General features: G+C 32.6%; 2 protein-coding genes and 1 pseudogene across 2 annotated transcripts; all 3 read right to left on the bottom strand.

Annotated features, from left to right (window-relative positions):
* Positions 1-1224: 1224 nt before the first annotated feature.
* Positions 1225-15226, bottom strand: LOC129286101 (polyubiquitin 11-like; annotated as a pseudogene).
* On the bottom strand, positions 3541-4456 carry LOC129286737 (MYB-like transcription factor ETC1). The gene is made up of 3 exons (XM_054922744.1): positions 4341-4456; positions 3957-4041; positions 3541-3874 (listed from the first exon to the last, which is right to left on the bottom strand). The coding sequence occupies exons 1-3, from the start codon at positions 4390-4392 to the stop codon at positions 3787-3789; spliced, it is 225 nt and encodes a 74-aa protein (XP_054778719.1). The 5' UTR covers positions 4393-4456; the 3' UTR covers positions 3541-3786.
* Positions 15227-19031: 3805 nt separating the features above from the next.
* LOC129286099 (ubiquitin domain-containing protein 7SL RNA1-like) lies at positions 19032-19900 on the bottom strand. Its single transcript, XM_054922125.1, has one exon. The coding sequence runs from the start codon at positions 19869-19871 to the stop codon at positions 19032-19034; it is 840 nt and encodes a 279-aa protein (XP_054778100.1). The 5' UTR covers positions 19872-19900.
* Between the last annotated feature and the right edge of the window lie 7202 nt (positions 19901-27102).

Below are 27102 nucleotides of genomic sequence, written 5' to 3'. Positions count from 1 at the left end.
AACTAAAATTGGAAGTTGCAAATTGATTTCCTGTGGACAGCATACTTTGCTTGAAAATACATCCGCCGTGTTTCGGCAAAAGGAGCCCTTGGATTTGCTTCTGCACAAACATGGTTTTGACCGTTTTCAATAACGTACACCCTGCGTCGTTTATATATCGAGTATACAAAACTAGAGATTGTGTTACATTGAATTGAGCGATAACTTGGACTGAGAAAACACGAAAGAATTCAAGTTGAGGAGGGGAAGCTGACATTGAAAACAAGCAATGTTGGTATGAATTAATGTCTAAAGAAACATTCACTATTCCAATATTATTGTGCTTCAGATCATTCTCATTGCTCTCTTCCATCCTTCATATAGTTTTTCTCTTTGGCGCGATACAAATTTTGGTATTGATAACAAGATGGCTGCGCGCGCTTAATGTATCTAAAGTCAGATGTCAAAAGTGTTCGCACTTATTTGGAGCATCATGGCACGTCTGAATATGACGCTAGGTTTTTAACCGTCATATTTCCTTCAACTCATCCTTCGCTTCCTCTTTATATGACAGGTTTTATTATAGTAACCATTATATTTTGGATTATCAATTTTTTTAATTTTTGTAGCAGTGAAGGGTTTACATGCCGCCCTCTTTTTTAAGCACCATGCTTCAGAACTTGTTATTTCTGCAGGCATTTTATTTGAGGAAGATGTGAAAGAAGATTGTGAAGGCATGGGTCAAGAAGACAAAAACAAATTATTGCAAAAAGCAAAAAACACTGGCCATGTTTGGTACATCAGAATTGTGAAAAGGGAAATGGAATTGGACATGGAATTCTTCAGTTGGCTTGTTTGGTATATCAGAATTGCTTTCTTGAAGGAATCTGATTCCATCAAAATTGATGGAATCCAATTCCATTGTAGAGACCATGGAATCCACCAACTCAACATGGAATTAGCTTATGTGTCATTAAAAAAATAAAATAAAAGGTATTTTGAGCTTTAAAAGTACATTCTTTATTTTTTTATTGTTAAGTTTTTCATTAAAAAAATAAAATAAAGGGTATTTTGATTTTTTATATTTTAAATACATATACTTATTAAAATTATATCATGATTCCATCTTCATACCAAACACACTTTTAAAACTCAATTCAATTCCGATTCCGATTCCGATTCCAATTCCGATTCCGATTCCGATTCCATCAAAAACTCTTCTATCATACCAAACGAGGCCTGGAGTGAAGGCAGTTTAGTTGCTACTTGCATTTTTTTTATTTGGGTAAAGCAAACCTGCTTGCATGAAGTACGCAATCTCATGGCAGACATTCTATGATTTTTTTTTTCTTTTTGCATCAGTTGGGCTTGGATGTTCGGATGATGAATCTTCTGCAAACAGTGGTCTTTTCGGGTCACAGCACCTTTTTCTAATAGTTGTCCAGTTGGAAGCTGTAAAAAACAAATAAGCATGTATCAACCAAAAAGAAGAAGAACAAATAAGCAACCTTGTCTCCCACCTTCTCTTGTTGGGAAAGAAGCATCGTATATTCAGTATTATAGACTAATCATGTACATCTAACTCAAGTGGGGACTCAAATAGGAGGGCGCTATCCTTTTTTTTTTTTGATCGAGAAGCTTGATGGTGAACTTGAAACCTTGTTTAAGGAGTGTTGAGTTACTTAAGCCTCAGCCCTACCATCATTAATATGTAGCTTTGGGAGATTTATCGTGTTTTCCGCTTACTGTTAATTTGCTCCTGTCACAGTAGCTGTCTCTTGGGGAAGAGAGAAGATTTTTGATGCTGCTCTGCCTTAGTGGTTGGGAAAGTGAATGGTCGTAGCGACTCAATTCTATTAAAAGGCAAGAAGGGCTGAAACAATGAAAAAGTTGAAAAGTAAACACAATCAAAATATTCAAAGGGGCACCATGGACCCACACATATTGACAAGGTTGGGCCATTCCGAAGCTGTTTACCAGCAAAGACAAGCATTCGTGGCTGGGGTGGGATTCCCTCTTGGAGTAGGATCTTTGCCCTGACGTGCTCTATTGTATCAAAGCTCCGCAGCTGCAGGGTAATGGTGTTACTGTTTCCGGACTTGACCAAAAATTTGCATTCCTTCACGGAGCTTGTTATAATCCGCTTCGCTACAACAGATCGCGAGACCAAATCGGGGGCTTAGGGATTCTTTGATAACCAAAGCACATGACCCCAGAGGGCCTTTTCCTATTACAATGTCATGCGTGTACAATTGACTTTGACATGCCAACGAATTGTAATGCAATCTTTAACAGACCGTCTCTGTTTGGTCAGTTATAAAATTGAAGGGATGACTATTTCTAAGCTCTCCGGAGAGAATGAGAACAAAAAAACAGCAGATCTTGTGTCTGTCCCCTTACGGTGATGAGAACCACCATGATAAGATTTGTACGGTTTAGATTTTAATATGAACAGTTCAGATTTAATGTTTTTCATTATTATTTTATATTTATTAAAATAAAGATTGTATAAATTTCTTTAATGAATAGTTTATTATCAATTAGAATACAGATAATTAATTTGGCTAGTCTAATTTAATATTAAAATTTTTATCTTTCATATATTAATGATCGAGACGTACTTTATAAATCCATATTTGATTATATAGTTTTCATACATTTTTATTTTAATAAATACAATATTAAAAGAAATATAATCTCCTAGCTCGAACTTTTAAAAATATTTTTTAAAAAACATTTGTATAGTTAATATATAAAAATATATTAATTTTAATATTAAATTAGACTATTTAATTTAAATATAAACGAGATTTGTCATGAAAGGATTTATTAAATTTTTTATAATTTTTATAAATTTTTATTTAAAATATAAAGTAAAAATATAAAATTAATGATTTAAATCAGGATGGTTCAAATTTTACCAGGCACCATAAGCACCGAAGACAAATTTGTCATCCGCGTAAAGTGGGATTTGGACCTTCCATAATAAGATTATAGATTTTAGGAAGAATTATTTAGAAGTTTTACAAAATACAATTAACTGCTATAAAGTTAATTAAAAACTTAGCAAAGAAAAATCAATAAATCTTGTGATATTTAAATGTGTTGTATGAGACTGGTATATAATTCTCCTTAGATTCTATGATATTTTTTTATATTATCATTTGAATTAATAAATAAAAAAAGGAAAAGATTTTTCCTGAAACGCAAAGAGGTGTTTGTAAAATGCTTTCTCAGCAACTCCCAAGGCCATAACATCCGCCTTTGGTATTCCATCCTTTTGCTTGCATATTTAATGTGTTTTCCTTTCAATACAAGCAAGCCAACGAGTTAATTGTCACAGTGAAGTGACTGTCTCTCGGGCAAGAGAAAAAGTTTCCTTTATATTTATTATTATTATTATTATTATTATTATTCTCTGCTTTTGTGGTTAGGAAAGTGACATGTTTTGGCATTTCCTGATTGTAGTCATCCCTTTAGGTTCTGAAACGTTAACAGAGGATATTTAAACAGATCTCTCACCAGACCCACCCACCCACCCATAATATTAAGTGCATCTCATGCAACATAGAGAGCATACTGAATTTATAAAAAATCATAGAACACACTGATTGTGAATCAGCTCATGACAAGATCAGTAATATGATACTACACTGACACGGATACAGTGACACAACAAAGTTTGAAATGAGCTGAATCAAAGGCAGAGATTGTCATGCATAAGGAAAAATGAAGCTAACATTAAATTCATCTCATTCACTTGTTGAGTATGTGGCAGTCCAGTATCTTTCAAACATTAAATTCATCTCATTCACTTGTTGAGTACGTCGCAGTCCAGTATTTTTCAATCTGTTCAGCTGTTCTTCCAGGGATCCTCCCAGCTATTAAAGCCCACCTGATAGAAGCACTGGAATTTTAGCTTTAAGGATAAACATGTTGAATCTGCATATCCGTCACTATTTTAAAATAGAACAAACCTTTCACCAACTAGTTTGTACATTCTGATAATCAATTCCTCCTCATCGCTGGAAAATTCTAGCTTTGATTGTTTGCTGGTCTCCTCTGTAAAGGAACAAACATCCTTAAGGTATAAGAAGGGAATGTTCAATATAAAAGCCAAACAAAGTGCATGGCTGAGACTTGAGAAAGTTATTATCTGTAAATCCTTAGGAATAGTCATGCTCACATGTGACAAAAGAAGATTAAAGAATAGCATAAAATGCAAAAAAAAAAAAAAAACGATTATAAGTACTAAATATGATAAGAGTGGGGGTCTTGAAAGAATACCTTGAAGGTTCTCCAAGGCAAAAAACGATTATAAGTACTAAATATGATAAGAGTGGGGGTCTTGAAAAGAATACCTTGAAGGTTCTCCAAGGCTTCATCAGTGGAAGAATGTTCTGAGGCAGCCATTGGGACAACAAGGTAAATGAAAAGGCAAAAGAGAGAGTGAGATGAACCACTTACAGGCTTGGTATTAATAGCCATTTCTTGTCGTCAAAACAGGTGGCTCTGATCAATCAGGTTAACGAGAACCAAATTCACCAATATACGATTTTGATTTGATATGGCGTGGTTAACGAGAACTGCAGCCTCCCTGTATATGGTGAGATGGTAATGCAAGGAATATATGAATGTGACATTTTGAAGATTGGTGGCTTACAAAATGATCCGTGAAATTTTCACTGTTGATTACTTGGTGTGGAGGGCCCAGGCATGTGTTGAAACTTGAAAACAATGCTGTTAGGTGATGCTGTCTCGTTAACTATTCAAACGCAAGCTTTTGCCCATTTATCTAACGCTCAATGTTGAAGTTTTAGTTAGCATCTTCTAACAGTTAATATTAAAAATTGATAGTAAAGGTAAAAATAACTTGTTTGAATTACTTTAACAAAAAAATTGTTTTTAACTAATAATTTAAGATACTAGGTGCTTCTTGCCGAATATTTTAGGACAAAATGCACCTTTAGCTAATAAAAATGGGTTAAGAACAAATGTCTTGAAAGTATTTTTGAAAGTAACAATGATATTCTTACTTTTTAAAAGTAGTGATATCACCTTAAAATTTTAAAAAAGAGTACAATTTTACCTTATTGTCAAGTTGACCATTCAATCATCATGTTGGCATCTACCTAGCACTTTTAACCACACAAAAAATACATGTCCAAGTGGCCGAGTGAACCTCTTCTTCCGCCAAGTATCACGAGGGACATGAAAAGTGAGGAACATGGTAAAAGAGAAATGTTGAACCTCGGTGATGCAAATCAAGGTGAGAGGGAGCAAATTCAACGTCTCCAAGCTGGTCTTGGTGAGATTGATGACAGTAAACTACATGACTCGGTGACGTAACAGATGAAGAGACAGGTTGGGCTTGACTGACTTAATAGCGGCTTTGAGCAACAGACAGATAGACAGTCTCACATGGCAAGGAGAGAATTGAATCTTAAGGGGTTTACTTGACTATTCAATCTTGAATGGTGGGAGTTCAGCTAATTATTAAATGGGATCGGGATTTGAATGACTCAGGGATTGATTGGAAGGTATCAATGTAAGGTCTCCCTTACTAATTCCTTTTAATTCCAAAAATTATGAAAATAAAGGGCTAAGTAAAATAGATTACTAATTGTAAACTTTACAATAATAGAATCCCAAGTTTTTAAATTTTAAAACACTTCATTATATAAATAAAAAAAATCAAAATAGAAATATCTGCAAAAGAATAGATACTAATATATATCAAAGTATTTGCATTTCAATTGGAGAACAATAAAATAATGCAGAAAAGCAGAGGTACGCTGTGACATGTGTTACATGCACCATATCATGTTTTTCTTTGTGTTATGTGCCATGGCACAAGCGTCATGTGTCATGGTACATTGCACAAGCTGATAGCATCTGTTGCTATTGACAACAATAAAATGCACCCTATTTTTTCATCTAATATTTGATTGAGGTGATTTAGGTGTTTATAAAAAGCTTTTTTCTAACCCTAACTAATGGCACTGGTTTCACAACTAGATTATTTCTCAAACAAAAATTGAACACCTATTTTCTCAATTTACTCCTTTTTCAATCAAAACATAAATCTGGTGTCCCAATTTCAATCCAAGTGCCAAAGCTCAATTTTCACTATAGACCACACTCAATAGACTTATAGTTAACTATACACCACATCATACAAATGATATATCTATTTCATTTTTAATGCTCAACCCTTTAATAACAAAAATAGAAGTGAGTCTCAAATTTATAAATTATTATATCATTCAACACCAATTATATTTTTACTCACTTTCCACTTGCACTAGTGTTTTAACCCTTTTTAAGATTTCACAATCTAATACACACACAATTTAAGACCTAAAATACACAACTTAGCTCAAATTCACATGGTGTAAGTAAGCATAAATATGATGTCTCCTAGTTGGTAATATCACAAATAGTTATACACATAAACTCAAAATAATTTAGGCATACAAATTAGAATAAATGTCCTAAGTCTCAGATTATTTCTCCCATTCTTGCCTTGATGAACTAACTTCTATAATATTAAAGAGAGAGAAGTCAGTACAATCACTCAGTAATCAAGATGAATCTAACTTATACAAATGCATATCAATTAATTACAATACAAGTGGCAAAATATCATCTCACTCATGTATTTTATGCATTCATGATTTCATTTTTCAAAATCATGACATTAATCACATAATATCATATGATTTCAATATAAGGACACAAAATAGACAACCATGTGCCCTTTCTATCGATTTGCATGATCACACCTTCCTTATATCCTCTTTATGCTACCAACACAAAACCATGGGCTATTTCACAATGGGTTCATCCATGTAATAAGACTATCCTAGCTATTTATGTGTGAGAAGCTACCCAGCCAAGGTTGCTTAACTCACTTGTGGGTCATGATTTTCTCCAAATCTCATTCTATGGGGGTGTCGTTCTTCTTGTACTAACTTCCTCATCAAATAAGTAGAAATTAGAGTTAGGTTCAAGTCCTTTATTACACAATGGGACAATCCCTTATCAAACAAGTGGGCTAATAATTATAAATATATCTAGACAAACCATCAAGCTCTAATAGTATCCTTATCATGTGAATTTTTAACTCACAACTCCTCTTTTGAAATGAATTCTCATCCTACATGATCATGCAATGTTAAAATGCAATACTTCATAGCATGCAAAATAATCACTATACATGTATGTTTAATATCATTGTTGTACTCATACCATCTACGATTACCACATATTCACATAACAATAGATCATTGAACTCTACATCATATCACATCATTGAACTCCTAGCGATAATACATCATGCAATTCCATTTGGTCTTCATATATTCACATCATTTCATAATCATTTAAATTATCACATAACAGTGTATCATACATGTACATGCCAATTCACAAATTTCCAATTTATCATTGCAACAAGTTAATTCATTATATCACAATCATTTATCATGACACAAGCACACATCTATATTGAATGTTTTCATATATGTCACATAGTTTATACAACTATATAACTAATTAACATACAAAATTACAGGAAATATTTTTCTCAATTATCTCAAATTTTTGAGAGGTCAAAAGTTTACTTCTCAAATATACACTTCCAAAGCTTTTTAAAGCTTGAATCATGCCAAGTTATAATCACTTTACATATTCACATCAACAATGATCATTATCCATATTAGGATAAATTCTCAATATCTAACTTATTCATATACAAGAATGCCCATAGGGTTTGTTGGCCTTTTTTAACTCACATTGGTTTACATGAACCCCATTGAACTATCAATCATTAATGGCATTTTCAACTCCCATATAAATTGTTTATGAGGGATTTTCAGACATTAATAATCCTAACAACCAAAAACTCATTAAGCCATAAGTGTTAGGTTTAAATAACTAAATCCATTTCCATTAACTCTATTTCAGTCAATAGGTTCAGGCCCAATAGCCTTTATGAATCAAAAATTATCTTTCTCAAACAAATGCTAATCTTAAAATTAAGAAAAATGGAAGGAGGATAAACATTTAGGGGACTTATCTTTAGTGTTTAGAAGTTTTAAAATACTCTTAATGCTTTTGAATTTTAAGCCCTAGTAGAGCTTTTCATAGTTTTCTCATTTCCTCTTTTGTTTCTTTTCTATTTTGAGTCTGATTCGTATTCTTATTTCTACAAATTCTAGACCATGTGCCGTAGAGCATGCCACACTTGTCACGATATATTGTATAAAGATGCTTGGTTTATGTTTTGATGACTTATGCACTGCAACATATGGCATAAAGCCATTCCTCCTTGTTTTTCTCCTATTTAATGGTTCGGGTGGCCTAACTTTGCTTTGGACTCAATCATAGGGTTGGAATCACAACCTAAAACATCTAATAGCTCTTTGTAATCACACACCACATTAATTTACTTAAATAATCTCATTGTACTCAAATAATTAAAGGTTAATTTCCTAGAATGTTACAACAAGAAGAGAAGAGATCAAGGAAGAAAAGGGACGGAGACAATGGCGAGTTCTTCATTGAAAGTGTTTCTATACTTAAGAAATCTTCTTCTACTTGTGCGCTCTGCATTTGTGATTTCTCTTTTGAACTCATCCTTTCTATACCTTAAGGTAACTTTATTCTATAATTTATTGTCCTTGCTTGCTCAATTCTAGATCTAGTCAGAATCCAAGTATATATTTCTTTTTTCATATGCAACTGCAAGAGGAGAATCCATGTGCATTTGTTTCTCCACTTTTGTTCAATTTGCTTAATTAGGGAAATGTGTTTTGCTGTGACAATCACGATAAGGGCTTGTACTCTGATGCTTGAATATGAGACTGGGGAGTTGAAGGAGGCTGAACAACTACATATGGGTTATGACGGTGAAGGTTTGGGGGTGAGGGACATGAGGCACTCACGTGGAGGAAGAAAAAGGATAGTCTATGGTTCCCATTTGATTCAGGACATGCCCTTATCATTCTTGTTTTGAAATGTTTAGATTATGCTGGATACTGGATACTGGATGCCTGATGCCTCTCATTACTCTGTTTAGTTGGATTCCAACTTTTTGTCCTTAATTTTAGGTCTTTAATTACCTTTTCAATTTGCTTCTCCTCCTCAATCATGGTTGAATGGTGTAAATTCTATAATATGCCATTTTCTACTTAGTTATCTTGATTCTACTTAGTGAATTCTATGAGGACATTTTTAGTTTTTCCTTTTGGTTTAAGTGCATCAATTTTTTTAGTTTTAAATTTCAAAACTTGTGCAAAAGAGAAAGGGGCACCTTTCTAAACTTTTTTTAATTTTTTAAAAAATGCCAGTGATTGGAAGTCAAAGTAACAGTCAAACAAATGGCCACACTGATGGCAAAGTAAACTTGTTTCCTTTTTTAAAGTTTTAAAGCTAAATTGCTCCAACTAAAAGGTAAGAGTACCCACTACTTTTTTAGAAAAATTTTAAAATATTTTTATCCCTTACCCTATAAAAAAGTGGTGAGCTGATTATTTATTTTTATGAGATAAACATTATTCTAAATTGGTCCTTCAATGATGAAGTTGTTTAATGCTTCTACACATGGAAGCTTGACAGATCTATCTTTGAGACTTAAAGTTAAAACTCATTGGGGGTTGCTGTGGATTTCTTATTTTGATATAGCTTTTTCATAGTAGAATTTCATGTAAAACATATCAGTTTTATCAAACATCTTTTTCACTTTTAAATTACTTTTTTTCTTAGATATAAAAAAACTTGTGCTTTTTCACTTTTAGATATTACTTTTTTTCTTAGATATAAAAAAGACTTGTGCTTGAGAGGGCAAGTAGATACAAAGCCAGATGTTTAATAACTTTTTTGTTGGTTACTGTTAATGACATTAAATAAATTGTACAAGTTGAAATGAACTGATACTCGAGAATCACAGACAAGATCAGCAAACAAAGTTACTGTTGAGGACTAGAATTTCTCTCTTAGCCTCTTAGACATTCAATGCCTATACATTTTGCTCTTGAGATAGGAGTCACTGGTTCGTGACATTCTCTCCAGCAAAAACAAACTCCCAAAACTACTATTTGCAGAACCAGAAAGAAACACAAAAGCAGTGAGGAATATTCCTAAAGTTCTTGATGAAATCTAAATATGCATAGTCCTATTGAGAATGCTAAATTCACAAGTACTCACAGTTGGAACTTGGGGGAATATTAAAATTCATGTAAACTCAACAGTGTTGGGTGAATTGAATGAAGGAAGGTGGAACCTTATTGGTATAGATTGATCATCATCATTTAAAAGGTTGAATTATACCAAGATCAAAAGTGAAAATTGGAGTACTTCATGAATAGTTATTTTTCACTCTAACTTTACTCTGTGAAGTTGATAACTTACACTTTTATGTATAAGCAAGTGCTGATTTGTATTTATTGCAGCTAAAATGCCATTGTTCCTTCACCATGCCAAGCTGTTTGATGCATGTTTCTTTGCTGAATGTCTTGGACCTCAAAAAATCACACCCCACAAGATTGAGAATGATGTTAGTTCAGATAAGATAGCATGTGAGAATCTCCCCTGGTTGATTACTGTACATATCTTGGTTGAATAGCATATGAGAATCTGGTCCTTCTGTCATTGATTTTTCAATCATGGAATAACTACTATATCCTATATGTAATTACCTATTCATAATTTTTTTTTATTTTTACTTTCAAATAAGTATTGTGGTTGTGAATATGTTACTTCTTAGGGGGATTTATCCTTTATTATTCATCAACTCAAGTACAGCAGATAATGATCAAATTTTATATTCAAAAGAAATTATCCAAATTCAATTTTGTTGGGACAAAATCCACAATTTATTTCACCCATCATTCTTTTTCTTTTATTTTCTTCTTTTGTGCAAAAGAATGGCCTGAAGCTTGCTGTTTTAGTCTCTTAAATTTCAAGGCCACAATTAGTAGTATTTGATTGTTATATACATAAAATGTACCATTGTTTATGTTAAAAATCAAATATAAATACGTCCCTTTTACTATTCAACTGAGTAGTATTCACTAAAAAAAAAGTAAAGGTTATTTTCTCCAATTTAATGGTAAAGTTTCAAGTGCCTAAAATTTAAAAGTTGAGAATTTTTTTTGTATATTTTAAGAGTTTAAGATCAAGATATTATTTGTGTAAAAGTTCAGAGTTTGGAATGCTCATTAACCCATTAATTTTTTATATTATGTGAGTTTTTTTTTTGATATTCAATTATTTGACTTGTTTATTAATTTAATCTGTGCAAAAAACAGTTCGGGTGACATATGAAAATTTTATTTTTTATTTTTGTTTATATAATATTTTCCTTTTGCGATTTTGTTTAGTAGATTATTTGTATTACAATCATGCAATCTCAAGTAGGCAAAAAAGTCTTAAGTTCTTGTAATGTATATGAGGATATCGAAAATTCACGTTTCTCAGCATAAAGAAGGCCAAAACATCACTTGTGTCAGGGGCATATTAAAGGAGTCTGCAAAGAAAGGACATAGGCAAAAAAAGGAATGGAAATGAAAACTATATCAATCGTTCAATATGAACAAAGTACACGAGAAATAGGAGACCAAAATCAAATGCAAGGTTTAATTAATTGAACAACAAATGGCAATCATCAAAACTGTGGGATGAATCTTGTTGAAATTGGGAGCCTTATTGAGAACCAAACATCAGAAAATATAGACTAAATTGTTGCAATGCCTAATTTCCTATAATCTTAAATTGGAACTGGCTCTCAGATTAAAAGCTCTAAATTGGATCCCAATTACATAAATTTTGGTCCCTATAATCTTAAATATCTCAACTCTGAGGCCTGATTCTTTTTAAAAAAAAGGTGTAAATTTAAGATTATTTGTGAAATGTATAATATTTTAGATAAAGTTCAGAAATACATTATTATGACAGCAGATGAAAAGATGTAAAATAGCTATAATTACATTCAATCAGATAGCTCCTAATAATAATCAGTCAAACACTAACTGATACGATCCCTTTCCCCTTTTGTTTCCTTGCACATACGTTTGTCAAGAGAAAAAAAATAAACGGAGACGATTCATCAATAGCTCCGCAACAACTTATGTTGCCAACTTAATACTTCTCTTCATGTCCTTCAAGAATTATTTATATACATATATATTCGTTCTTAAACATTATGGATAAGGATACCTTGTAGAGACGAACAAGCCTAAGCAGCGGCACGCAAGTAAAATACATTTCAAGACTATCATCGATTAGCTAAATAGAATGGGCACTTCCTCGGCTTCTTTTTTCAAATGAGAACGGGACTAAATTGACTGTCTTCAACACAAAAAATAATAAAAGCCGAAACTAGGGGCTAAGCAAAACAAATGGCAGAATATCACACGACAGAGAGACCGACAGGTAGAGGCATGAGTGGCCCTCAGATTACATGGAACACCTACCCATCATGGCCCATAATATTCTCATATTGATTGCTTCTCTTCTTTCCCAACGATACCTTCCTTCTACACTTCAGTCATGTTTGTTGTGATGGAATGGGCTAGGTGGAATGGGAATCGAAGAGGAATTGACAAGGTTTTGATGTTTGGCACAAATGAAAAGCCATTACCATGGATTGGCCTATTACCTTAAATGAGGTAACGAGCAATCCTTCCCTGGACCAGACAAATGGCTACCACTTCTTAGGAATAAATATTTATGGGACAAAGTATCCGTGCCATATTTTTTTTATTTCCAAGCCTACCTTTCACCTCTTCCTCGGTGGCAACAGCAAGTCTGATGGCATGCTCCCTCTTCCTCACCAATTGCAAAACCGACAGCATTCTCCCTCTTCCTTACCAGCCGCAAGTCCGACGGCATGCTCTCGTCATCATTCTAATGCAGTAAAGGCCATCCTAATGCCCCTATTCCTTAACCTACAAATGATTAAGGCGATCTTCAATCTCCAATAAGATAAGAAACCAAGCCACAGGTGACAAAGTCACTTAATTCTATGAAAAAAGACACAGAAAGAATGAAACATAACATATTCATAACGAAAACAACGGATAGAGCACAACACATGTAGTACTCAGCATTGACTGAAATATTCACGAAGTTCAAAAGAAAACATAACCAAATTATTTAAAGGGCCACCATGGACCCGCCCATTAACAAGTTCTTCTAACGGTTACAAACCCTAACTACCACTCACTGCAACTAGCACCCCAATATTTTAGAATCCTCCACGAAGGCGGAGCACGAGGTGAAGGGTGGACTCCTTCTGGATGTTGTAGTCAACAAGGGTCCTACCATTCTCCAATTGCTTCCCTGCAAAGATCAGTCTTTGCTGGTCCGGTGGAATTCCTTCCTTGTCCTGGATTTTTGCCTTTACATTGTCAATGGTATTCGAACTCTCAACCTCCAGAGTAATGGTTTTGCCTGTCAGAGTCTTCATAAAGATCTGGATACCTCCCCTGAGACGAAGCACCAGGCGAAGTGTGGACTCCTTCTGAATGTTATAGTCAGCCAATGTGCGTCCATCTTCTAGTTGCTTTCCAGCTAAAATCAACCTCTGCTGGTCCGGGGGATACCTTCCTTATCTTGGATCTTAGCCTTAACATTATCAATTATGTCAAAGCTTTCAACCTACAAGGTTATAGTCTCCCAGTGAGGGTCTTCACAAAAATTTGCATACCACCACGGAGACGCAGAACAAGATAGAGAGTAGACTCCTTCTAGTTGTTATAGTCAGCCAAGGTTTGGCCATCCTCAAGCTGTTTACCAGCGAAGATAAGCCTTTGTTGGTTCGGTGGGATTCCCTCTTTGTCTTGGATCTTTGCCTTCACATTGTCAATAGTATCTGAGCTTTCCACCTCGAGGGTGATGGTCTTTTGGTCAAAGTCTTTAATAAGATTTGTATTCCTCCTCGGAGGTGAAGCACCGGGTGGAGGGTGGACTCTTTTTGGATGTTATAATCAGCGAGGGTACGACCATCCTTAAGCTACTTTCCGACAAAGATAAGCCTCTACTGATCTAGAGTAAAGATAAATCTTGGCCTTCCTTGTCTTGGATCTTGGCCTTGGCATTGTCAAAGATAAATCTCGCGGGATCCCTGATTTTTAAGTAAAACGTTCTAGATTTAAGAGAGAGGTTACTACCACTTTAATACTATAAATAGAAGACGAAGATATAAAAAATTATAATCAACACTTAATTAAAGACTCACATTTTATACTTTTAGCTTTTAGTTTTATCAGTTAGTTTTTATCTTCAATCTAGACTTGTAACTTTTTCACATTTCAATAAAAATCAAAACAATTGTTTTATCAAAATTTTATGTATCTTTTACATCCAAGTGAATTGTGGTAAGGGAGTTCGGAACTCTTCTATTATCAATTGAGATTCAATGTCTCCGACACACCTAATATTTATTGTTCACACACAAACAAAAAGAAACTCATTTTTTGTTTATTTTTTTATATAAGCAAAATCACCTATTTTAATAAGTATTTATTACATATTTTTTTAAATCACCTCTCATAATTTACATTGACAAAAATAATTAATGCATGCTTATGTTAATTAACATGAGGCATTTTAGTTTAATTTTTTTATTTTCAAACATAATTATTATGTTTAATTAATTTTTTTAAACTATATAATACAGTTTTTTATATATATAAAAACAGAGGGAGTATATATTTACTCATCATTAATTAATAGGATTATAAAGAAAATGACAAAATGAATAGAATGAAATCACTCATATTTTTAAATTTAGCACTGAGGACACGATCACTATCCAATGAAGGGCATCAACGGTTCTGATTCTAGTCGAGTGGAATACCAATTACCAACCTCGTTCCTTTGCATTCATCGCTGTGGCTGTGGAGGGCAAAAGAGTTGGACCATCTATGATAAGGGATAACATTACATAGATTCTCTTATTTGTTTTCACCAAAATATTATCATTATAATTATTTTGAAATGACCAAAAAATAGTGGAGGCACGTAAAGGCGGTTGCTAAAAAGACAAAAAGGAAAAATAAAAAACACGAAAAGTGGGTCCAGCTCACCAGGTCCCTCAAAACCAAATCATCAACTCTTGCTCGGCCCAATTCCTGTCTTACATGTTCAATCGGCCTTGTATTTTATATTGGATTCCCATGCCTCTACTAACAAATCCATGGTTCCTGTCTTCCCAGTGTATTAAGTTGTCTGGAGTCGGCATTTATGGAGTGCCAGACTTACCTGGACTGTCTCAGTTCGGGGAAACCCAAATAAGTTTAAATTTACAGAAAAGTCAAACTGAACTCTAACTTTTTCAAGCTTCCGCCTCAATTGAGCCGGCCCAAATTGTTGGATTTTTTAAAATTTTTAAAAAATAAATTTCAATTTTTATTTTAAAATTAATTATTTTTATATTATAAAAATGTCAAATATATTTTTGGGATACTTATAAAATGTAGAAGACTTAATTTTTCTTAAAAAAATTGTGGGTCTTAAAATTTTAAAATTAAGATGCATTTCAAATATTTTTTTAGATGCTTTATAGATTAAAAATAATAAAAATGTAAAAATGTGAATACTTTAAATGTTTTTATAAAATATCTATAATATCAAATATATGGTCTCTTATTATAAAATGAATTAAAATTTAAAGAATTAATTAATACTTAATATATTATTTATATTATTTTAATTTTTATTGAGTATTTAGGCTTAGTCGTCGAATTTTGTTAGCTTATTTGGACTGACCCTAATAAGACTGAACATTAAAAAAATTATGATTTTGTTAAATTTTTTTTGAGCCTGAATTACGGAATTCAAAGTTATCAAATTAGATATTTAGTAAAAAATGCTAATCCTTCATAACATGAGGATTAAAGGTTTGTATTCTTATTAAAAGAGGTACAAACATTTAATATCTAAACATGCTTACAATAAAATTGTTTTCAATGTGTGTGTGATTAAAAAAAAAAAAAATTGCTATCAAAGCGCGGCCTATGAGAATGCAAGGCGCCGTCCCTTGTAAGCCGGTCACCGTCTCTGCGTGTTGCAATGGAGTCCGGCGAATCAAGATGGCTCAAGAATTGGATCCCAGTACCTCTTTCATAATCTTCACGTCTAGTATCGATGACTCAAGGGAAGATAAAATCTTTTGAAAAGGGTCACTTTCCTCTCAATTCCATTGATAAGACGGACCTACGAGAATTTTCACCCTTAATTGAGAGATGGCGAGGATTTCGCAAGGAGCACAATGGGATATGTCTTAGTGAGGACGAGTTTGCGAATATGGATCGAAGAGCAAGGAATATGGATCGAAGGGCAAGACTATAAGAAAATAGAGGAGCGTTGGGATAGCGAGGAAATTATATATGTGTGTGTGTATTCGAAGTAAAAGGCAACATGGCAAAGCCATATAAAAATAAAAATTTAAAACATTGTCCATTTACTGCAAAATGGGAAAGATCTGGCTAGAACATATTGTCTAGTGCTGCAGATGATAGAAATTCAAAATTATTTCATCCTTCGTTGCTGACCATAGGTCAGAATTAATGAGAACTATACAATCTTAAGACTTACTGGTTAGAAACTAAAGAAGATAACATTGCGTTAGTTAGAATGGTTACAAAGTAAGAGGTCAAAGTTATAGTTTTCCAACTCTATAAAAGTATCAAACCCATGGCCAGATGGTTTATCTGAACCTAGAGACTTATAAAGAAAAGAGACTATTGGACAATTTAGACCACTAGGTCGTCTGTATGATTTTTTGAAGTAGATAAGTTGTTAATGGATGGATGGAAATTGATGATGATCAGAAGACGTTCCTAGCTAGTGGTCTCAGTGATAAACATCATTGCGCATGAGGCCTTTGATTACCTTGATAAAAAAAGAGTGGGTGATCGATGTGTGGAGAAATGGCTTTAGTGACGAATATGTCAAGTGTGTGTGTGTGCATGTGTACCGTGGGATGAGTAATTAAGGGTAAATTAAACTTCGAAAATTCTCTGGCCTATAGATATTAAGGTGTCCCTTGGAGCTCTTGCTTCTCAATAGCCTGTTAACTCATTTGGAGGTGACAAATCAAGAAAATCTTCCACATATACAAATCTATATCCAATATCTCTATTGATGCACAAAGCTTAACTTTTATTAACACGTTCACGAAGTAACCAAAGTAAGCTCAATAGTATCGTATGGAGGAAACTGGATGGACCCATTCTAAGTGGCCCTTGGAATCCATCTATGAGTAACCGTTTTAAGCTTAATGTTGATGGTGCTTTCTCTTATCTTTTGAATGTTGCTGGCTGTGAGGGCCTGATTTGTGATTCTAATAGAGGCTTTCGAGCAGGTTTTTTGTTTAAAATGAATGACAGTAACCCAATCTATGCTGAACGCTAGGCTTGCATGTGAGGCCTTAAAATGGCTTCGAACCTTGGGTATGGAAAGCTGATCCTTGAATCTAACTCAAGTGAAGCCATTGCTGCAATTAATGGTAACACTCCTCCTAATCGCTCATGTTTGTCGGTGAAATCCGAGCGCTTCTAGCTCGTCAGTGTGGTGGTTCAGACTCGAAGAATTTCAAGATATGCGAATGCAACTGCTGACATGCTTTCTAAACGGGCTCTTTCTTATGTTGTTGGGTTTTCATCCCTTGTTCTCCCCTCCCGGCCCCTTATTTAGATATAATTTTGGCGCAGGACACTAAGGATGCCTCTCCCCCCCCCCTCTCACTGTAAGAACTAATAGTACTGCAAAAATGGTTCCCAGCAAGATAATTTTTATATCAAATTAATAGTACTGGCAAATGTTAAGTAAAAAGTGGAAGACGTGTGTGGAATAGAAGAACTGAAGGATGCTGAGAAATACCTTGGATAAATTGTCTACCGTACAATCCAAAATACAAAGTCTTGCCATAAGATTATCCTGTTTCTCGAGTTCATTTTCTGTATCATATATATGGTGGGCTTCAATTATCTTTCCTCCTCTTTGCAACTCTTGTTCTTTCAGTTAGTATATATACATACACACACAGGCAAGAAAAGATTAGCACCTATTCGGCGTGAAATAAGTGGTGATTATGTTATGCATGCGTATTCAATGAAATTAAATTTCCAGGTTTTTCCATCTGCTCCTATTTGGCCAAACTTTACTTTCATTATCAAGGCCATGGGAACTTATAGGCAAATAAGACAATAGCTTAGGGCCCTGAAAAAACCTAAATATCTTTGGTCGGTGTAGATTAAATAGACACAGTTGTACTGTTGTATAATAAATGCTAAATGAAAAGAGTTAAGTTCAAATTCTTTCTCTCATTGAAAACCTGTTCTTATTTTCAAAATAACATTTAGTAATTGGATTGGCCCCAGCTTGATTACTGATTATTATTTATTTATTTTTACAATTTCCATTCTCATATCTAACTCTTCAACTTTTCGTTTTCACTCTTCCACTTTTCTCCCATTTCTTTTTTCTACTTTAAAGCCTTAAAAAAAAGTATTAGTCATCAAACCCCTTTTTTGCTGCAATCTTTTTTTGATATTTTTGGATCCAACCAAAGCATTGGAGCATACACCATTAAGTAGGGGCTGTTTTTGTCTCAGTACTACTTGCTATCATTTGTGTTTGTTCCTTTTTAATTCAAGCTTTATTCTTTAAAATACAAAACACTAAATGTTTAATTTTTTATTATTATTTAGTTGTAAAAAATGTCAAATAGAACATATGAGGATCGATAAATTATGATATGTTAGGCTTCTTTATTTATTTCGCCTTAGGCCTCAAACTCCCTTGACGCTAGTTGCTCTCATTTTCATCTTATTTAATTTCAACATTTTTTAGGGATTTAAAGAATATTATTCTCAAAAAAGAAAATATTAGATGATGGTGGGTGCCGATCAAAAGGAGATGATTTGTAAGTGAACCATATCCTCTATATCTATCTATATGTGTTGTATGTGGAAATAAGTAAAAAAGAACAAAGATAATACATAGCTGAAGAGTTCAGGAACGAATTCAAAGTTCAATGAATATTAAGATCCACCACCAGTGACGCTTCCGTTGAAGATTTCGATGGTGTCTCCCTGAGCAACTTGGTGCCACCGAAAGGACTTATCGTCGTCCATCACACTCTGCCCGTAAATGAAGAAATAGCCATCCGAAGGAAGAGGAAGCTGATTCCTCTGATGCAACTTCTGAAGCTCCTTCCTCAACTCTCCCACGTTATCACTTGGATTCACATCCACTGGTATCTTCTTCTTCCCACATTTAGTCAGAATCATCACCCTCAACTTCTTCGATCCTCCACCGCCACCTCCTCCACCCCCATTGTTAGCCCCGCTGCTTGTCGCCGGCGCGGCAATAGGCAGTGGTCTCAAACTGACCTCAATCTCAGAATATTCACAAATCTCACAATCTAGCAACATCTGATGGTCGTGCAATTCATTACCCGATAAATGGACGGCTAGCCTGTTATTGGCCGGAACGACCTCGATTTCTTGAATTCTTTCTTTCAGCTTCAAGACAGTGTCGTTTGCGTCCATTTCTAGGGTGTAGACCTTGGACGAAGGGGTCTTCACGTTGATGAGCAATTTCACGGTGGAGGGCGCCGGAGAAAACTCCTCTGTCTTGCCGGGCTGGGTCTTGAAGAAATCGGCGGCGATGTGGAGCTGAACGCGGGAGTTATTGAGGAGAACGCATTTCTCGATGTCGGCGTCGTCTGGGAGAGTTTGGCCCTTGAAGATTAGGGTTTGCATGGAGACGGGAATGCCTTGGTACTTTTCAATCTTCTCTTTGATGGCAAGGACAGTGTCGTAGAACCATACTTCAATCATGAATGGTCTTCCTCGCTGGGGTACGAAGATTAAATCCATGTTTGCAATTTAACTTCGTAACCCAGACATTAATATTATGGATTTTATATCCATCCATGTAACGGCCAACAAAATGAGTATATGATAGTAATGCAGTTCAAAGTTACTCGCTTTTTGTAACAAAGACCCGATTTTTTCTAACGAAGGGAGCCTAAATCGGTGGTGATTTCACTTTTTTGCATTTACTTTTCGCATTTAATGTCATTAAGTTGTACATTGTACTAGTAAATCCAAGTTTATAGGGCCAATTAATTACTCCAATCCTCTCTATATAGAATGTTCCTATATTTATAATTTATTTTCAGCATATTTTAATAAAATTAACAAAAATTTTATCCGTTATTTTAATTTTAAAATTTAAAAAATTTTAATTTTATTCCTATTAAATATATCTACTTTAAAAATAAAATACTCTAATATTTTTTAACCTTTTCAATATTTAAAAGGAGCAAAATGATAAAAATAAATACAATAATTATTAACTGCCTTATAAATAAGATTAAAACAAATATTTTCTTTCTTATGAATAGGATCAAAGTAATATAATAGTGTTGGTTCAAAATGGAAGACTTTACAATGAATTAAATTAATAGCATTAAAATTTTCTTTTATATACTCTTATTATTAATTGTATTGTAGAGAAAAATTATATATATATATATATATATATAACTTCAAAATAATGAAGATGGATTGATTTTTTCATTAAAAAGATAGGTTGATTTTAATTAGAAGATAATATTAATTAAAGAGAGAAATTTTTAGATAAAATAGGTGCACCATATTATTTGTAGTTTATCCAATTAAAATGCTTCAAGTCATCTAAATAAAATCTTTTATGACATTATTTAATTTCTTGTATTTTCTCTCTCTGCTATCATTAATAGCATCTGAATATCATATTTTTATTTTATATACCACAAATAACATAGCACACTCAGCCTACTTAAGAATTTTTATATTAAAAAAGTAATGATAATTTTTATCATTTTAATCATATGAACTACGAAATATTGTTGTACTAAATGTGAGCACCACTTATAATGATATTTCAAATATTGATTCACCACGTTGTAAGGGACTTAAGACTAGCATTTCTAGACCAAACTCATGTTGGTTTGTATCAAACTACTTTTTATGATGTGTTTGGATTAATGAAGATTGGAATTTGGATTGGGAATCCAAATCCATTTCTTATTATAGTTGATTTGTAATTCCAATTTTTTTTTACACCTTAATCATTTAAAATTTGTTCCCTTCATATTTTTACAATTGCTATGACTCTTGTGTCTTTTCTTACTTCTCATTCTCATCTCATATCAATTGAAAAATATATAAAAACTTATCACTTTCATTTTTTATTTTTATTTCAAATTTCAATTCATCTCTTTTCTTTATTTCTTAAACCATCCAAATAAAGAATTTTAAATACATGAACTTATATCAATCCCAACGCTGCCTAATGAGGGTATAATTGAAAATATATAAATTTTTTAAGAAATTAAGATTTTAACTAATATTTTTTGAGAATATTATGAATTAATTTTCAATGCTCTATATCGTGACCTAGAGGGAGTATAGATTTTAAAAGACGATTCAGACTTCAGACTCAGAGTTTATGACAAAAGAAAAAAAGAAGACGATTCGAAGAATTATATATGAAGAGACAAGAGATATTAATGTAATTACTAGTTCTACATATTCTCTGGCGAGCGAGAGAAAAAAATGTTAAATTAAATACTCAAAGTAGGAAAATTATTAAAAATTTGAATTAAATACTAATAATAATTAAGATTATAATAAAATTTAATGATAAATCTTTATTAAAATATATTGACTTAAATACACTACTCTCGTAAAATTGATTGAGAGTAAATTGAGATATTAATGAAGGGCGGAACATTGAGAAAATAATTAATTCTTCTTAAAATTCTAAATCAACAAACATCTTGAAAAATTACAAAAATTCTAAAAGCAACAAGTAGCCATGAAAGAGAAGCAATAGTTTGGAACATGAAAACAAATTTTCAGCGGTTGTGTGAACAGAATATTAAACATATTAATGCCAGTTGACCCCCCCCTTTTTGTGTGGCTATCATGACTTTAGCCAGATAACATTAAGGATGTTTGTTTGAAATTAAAAAATAAGTAATTTTTAATAGATATTTTATAAAAAAATTAATTCATGAATATTTTAAAAAATTTAATGAAAAGTATTTATTATTTATTGATTTTTTAGATTTTATAATATTATCATGAATCTTTATTTATAAAAAATAATTTATTATTTAGTTATTTTAAATTTTTATAATAGTATCTTGGTGTTTTTCTATATTTTTTTCTCATACAAAAAAGGCACTTTAGTGATTATTCCTTAAAATTTGTTTAGACCTATTCAATGTTGATGTTCATATAACTAAGTAGAAAACTTTTTTAAGGATTGTTTAATGTGGACAAAGTAAAACTCATTAATTTATATAGATAAACTAGATTTATACCCTACGCGATGCATGGGAATGTTTTAATTTTAAAAAATAAAAAAATAAAAATGTTAAAAATATATTGCTTTCTCCTCTATTTTAAGAGTCACAAAATACAAGCATGTCTTCTACTTTTAAATTTTCATTTTCATTCATTTAAGTATTAGTTAATAGTTGTTGGACTAAAATACCGTTATTGATATATTGTTTTAATTTTTCATTCATATTTTAAATTTATTTGTTATACAAACTGATTTATATAGTATTTTTTTAAAAAAATTAAATACATATTCTCTCTTTTAAAAAATTTAAGGTAGTTTTAACTGAATTTTATCTCTTAATAAAGTAGTTACATATTTTTAAACTAACACAATATTTTTTATTTATTCCTACTTAATAAAATATTTTATTCTAAAATAATATAAAATAATTTATTTATTAGAGACACTTAAAAAAGAAAACAATAATTATACCTTAAAATATAAAAAAAATTTATATTTTTTAATATTTAATTCTTAAAAAATACTTTACACTTTGAATTAAAAATTATTTATATTTTGTATATAAAAAATTATAAATGACCTAATCTCAACTTGAGATTAATTTTATTCTTGGACCTCAAAAATTCTTTATTTCTTCACCCTGTTGTTTCTGCCGTTCTTTTTCTCTATTAGCGGGGCTTACAGTTGGTTTTTTTAATATTTTTTATTGTAAAATATTTAGTGGGTCCCACCAATGATTTTTTTAATATTTTCTCCTTTTCTCTTACCTCTCCCCCCCCCCCCCCGGGTAAAAATGCGAAATCCCTGCACCTTTAAAAGCTCCTTAACCAGCTGCAGCTTCAGCACTGTCTCCTTCCTCCAAATTTGTAACTTACACTATCAGAGACTTGTGCAGTGTTCAACTTCCAGAAGAACATACACGATGTGGCAAAGGTGACGAAGGCGAACTACGATTCTTGCACTATCTCTTCTTCTTCTTCTTCATTGACTTATCCTCTGTCATCGCTACAACCTCACTTGTCGTAGAGAATGAATTGTCTAAGTAGGAGTCTTGGTTGAGGGTGCTAGGATTGAGAAGGAGTCGCTGGAGTTGTTGTTGATAAGAAGAGAGGGAGGAAATGAAGGAGAGAGAGGGAATGGAGAAACCATGCAGTTCACCAAGGCTTCAATGAGGACGAGGGACATGCCCGACGGTGAAAATTGAAGGAGGATGGGAGATGCTCGACTTACTAGTCCTTTGAAAGCTTTGCACGATCACTTTCTCTCTCCTCCACTCCTTACTGAACCATTTCTCTCCCTCTCTCGCGCTCGCAGACAATTCAAGGACACTTTTATAGAGTGAGAAAATAGACAAACAGATTATAGGACTAAATTAATAATTTAAGAATTTTCAATATAAGTAAAAATAATAAATTAAATATTTTATAATATTTAACATAATATTTTTAACAATGTTAAAAATGAGATTAAAATGTGAGTTTTAAAAATAAAAAAGAAGTATTTTTACTAAGAATCTTATATTCACATTTAATTTTCATTATGGATCCTACATGATTTTTTAAAATATAAAAATTTTATTATTTTTTACACCTTATCTAAAATTTTAACATTTGCAAATGTAGGTCCCCCACACACACACACAAATTTAAATTAATTACTAATGTAAATTTACTCATTAAATTAAATTATAGGTTTCACACCCACTTTTTTACCCCACACACACACAAAAATTTAAATTAATTGCTAATTTAAATTTACTAATTAAAATTAGTAGGTTTCATAGCCACTTTTTTACCATTAGTAATTTCTTTGTTTACCACCTATTATTTTTACTAAAAATCTTATATTGATGATCAATTTTTATTAATCAGATGCGATCTTTTAAAATATAAAAATCTTATTATTTTTTATTTTTTTATAAATTTTTAAAATTTATAAATGTAGGTCCCACACTCACAAATTTTAATACCATTAGTAATATTTTTGTATATCTAACACATATTATTTTTACTAAAATTTTTAGGTTCATCATCAATTTTTACTAATCCTACGATCTTTTAAAATATAAAAATATCATTATTTTTATATTTTATCTAAATTTTTAAAATTTATAAATGCAGGTTCCACACTCACAAATTTTAATGGTAGGTCCCACACCTACTTTTCTATTATGGATCCCATAATTATATTTTTTTAAAACAAAATCATTCATTAACTAAATTAAAAAAAGAGGTTAAGGTCTAAATTTACCATTGTACTTATTTTCAAGAAGCGCTACCCACCCTAAACTCTTAAGTGAGATAATTTTTTTCCTCAACTATTCTCTAGAGGAGCAAAATTGCCCTTCTATTAATCTACTATTTGTTCTTTTGTTTTGTGCTTATATGTCATGGTGGTGGGTCCATTGTCTTCTTACTTGGCACCTAATGTGTGACCTCTGCCCATGTTTGACCTTCTAACATGGCATCTTCTTCTTCATTCTTATTCCATCTCTAGTTCTAGCCTCCCTTACTCAATTTTATCTCCTCCTTCAGTGAATTTATTTTTTGAGGGTCCATAACAACACCACCACCACCACTTCCTCCTCTACCATTATGTCTATTATGACTACCATAGTACTTGGTATTTGAACCAGAATGATCCTCAACACCCTTCACATTAACAATGGTAATGAGATAAAGAAACATAGCTAGTTGAAAAGGTGTGCCTCACCTTTCAACCTCTATTACTAGATTTCTCATAGGATGGGAACAACCAGAGACTACTATTAAATCTAAGAGTCTTCTCTTTTGTATAGGACCTCTTTATTATTTGTCGACAATAGATAAAAGCAATGGAAAATTCTGAATGCCCTTCTTATTGACAATCGTAGATTTGGGGCTCAATTATTGACTAAAGCTCTCATTTTGAATGCCTTTGTGCCATAATTTGGCAATGCATTGCGAAGGTAAGGTGATGACCCAGATCTGGATCTGAATCCAATAAAGTGACAATATGCAAAAAAGATCCATATAAAAGGAAGTGTGATGTATTAGACGACAAACAAATTATAAGCAAGATCGAAGTTGAGTCTTCAACAATTGATTTGAAAAGATTGGTGATAATGATAGTTGATGAAGTAGTGGATGCAAGGAAAGATATTGAAGAAGTAATGGATGAGGAAAAGGGGATAAGTGATTTCTTTATGTGTGATATTCTCACTCTACTAAACACAATTACTAAAAACGCTCATAGTAATCAAAGGTTTAACTCCAAAAGGTTATTACTAAGTTTTAGTTCAAAGTCAAAGAATTCCAAGTTTTCTATATTAAAAAGAGTTTAAATCTATCAAAATCTCTTATATTAGAGAAAAGATAAGTTATGGAAGCATGGAATGTCTCAGATGAGTAAAAGAAATCAAAAACGTTGAAAAACAAATCATATGCTGTGAAACAAGGTAATGCACTGTGGCTCGTGCATGCTACACTGGCACGTGTTACTTTCTATATCATGTGCCGCAGCTTAAGTGCCATGCGCCATGGCGTGTTGTATGAAAAATTAGTAGATTCTGATGTCATTTAACAGCAGAATTGGGAAATTTTTAACACATCTTGATTCTCCATCTGATGTCTAAATGACGTGATTTAGGTATCTATAGAAAGCTCTAAACATGAACTAGCTAATGGTATAGGTTTCACTTTTAAAATAAGTCACACCAGGAAGTTAGACATCCAAACACATTTTAACTACTTTTCACAACTTTCACATAAAATGGGTGTCTAAAACCCTCAATAAGTGTCAAAAGCCTTTCCTAATACCTGGACTCTATCCATTTGATCTAAGACTATCAATATAACATGTCATACGTACTTAAATAATAGTATAACATAAATTCACTCCTCAACCCCTTTTTACCAAAAACAGAGGGGGAGGTAAATTTTCACTGCATTTCATCAAAAATCATTGTAACAAATTTAAAACATCATTTTTACACTTATATTAGTATTTTAGCCTACAAACATATATATATATATATATATATATCTCAGCATACATAAATACTCAGGGCTCAAAATACAAATTAGATATTTCTAACAACAAAATAGTACAAGTATGATGGCATGCAACTTAGAATTGACAAACATATACTATTACACAAAATAAGCTAAGCTAAATGCATACAAAAAGAAATATGCTAATTTCTAGCCTCTTGAGCCTTCTCCTTCTTCGTACCAGAGCTAGATCTTGAAAAGTGTTAAATGAAAGGGGTGGGTCTAGCCACTCAATAATAAAGGTAGAACCTACCCTATGTAGTTATATATTAATTATAAACTAAGTACATACATATGAAACCAAGTACTTAAACATACTCACGCACATCATAACTCATCATTTCTCATTAATAACAACTTTATCTCACATTAACTAGATACGTTGTCACCATATTCTCATATATGTGACCATGACTCTTTATTCACGCAACTTGCCACAACTCAACAAGTGTGACATGTCATATATTTATATAAGAAATGGTCAACCAACTTTATATCCTCCTTATTTCTTCAAACTAAAATTGTAGGCTATAAAATTAAATAAGGCCCTGTCCATGTAACTGGACTACCCAAGCTTACTAATCATGAGTGTGACTCAGCCAAAGGTTACATGACTCACTCTCAGACTACGACTTCCCCCATCCTCAAATCTCTAGGGTATCTTATACCCTAAACTATTCTCCTCGTCGAATTGGTGGAGAAAGCTAGATTCTAGTCC

The sequence above is a fragment of the Prosopis cineraria genome, unplaced genomic scaffold, assembly GCF_029017545.1.
Source record: "Prosopis cineraria cultivar Desert tree isolate PC_DT_omini unplaced genomic scaffold, ASM2901754v1 PC11, whole genome shotgun sequence".
Taxonomy (NCBI): domain Eukaryota; kingdom Viridiplantae; phylum Streptophyta; class Magnoliopsida; order Fabales; family Fabaceae; genus Prosopis; species Prosopis cineraria.
The sequence above is the reverse complement of the archived record's forward strand: the minus strand, read 5'-3'. Positions and strand labels throughout refer to the sequence as shown.

Bases quoted from the DNA above. Each gene is read 5' to 3' on its own strand.
- LOC129286737 (XM_054922744.1), bottom strand. From the start codon at position 4,392: ATGGCTGCCTCAGAACATTCTTCCACTGATGAAGCCTTGGAGAACCTT. The intron at 4,042-4,340 runs GTATTCTTTTCA...GTTCCTTTACAG, and splicing joins AGCCTTGGAGAACCTTCAAG to AGGAGACCAGCAAACAATCA. The intron at 3,875-3,956 runs GTTTGTTCTATT...TGCTTCTATCAG, and splicing joins TACAAACTAGTTGGTGAAAG to GTGGGCTTTAATAGCTGGGA.
- LOC129286099 (XM_054922125.1), bottom strand. From the start codon at position 19,871: ATGGATTTAATCTTCGTACCCCAGCGAGGAAGACCATTCATGATTGAA.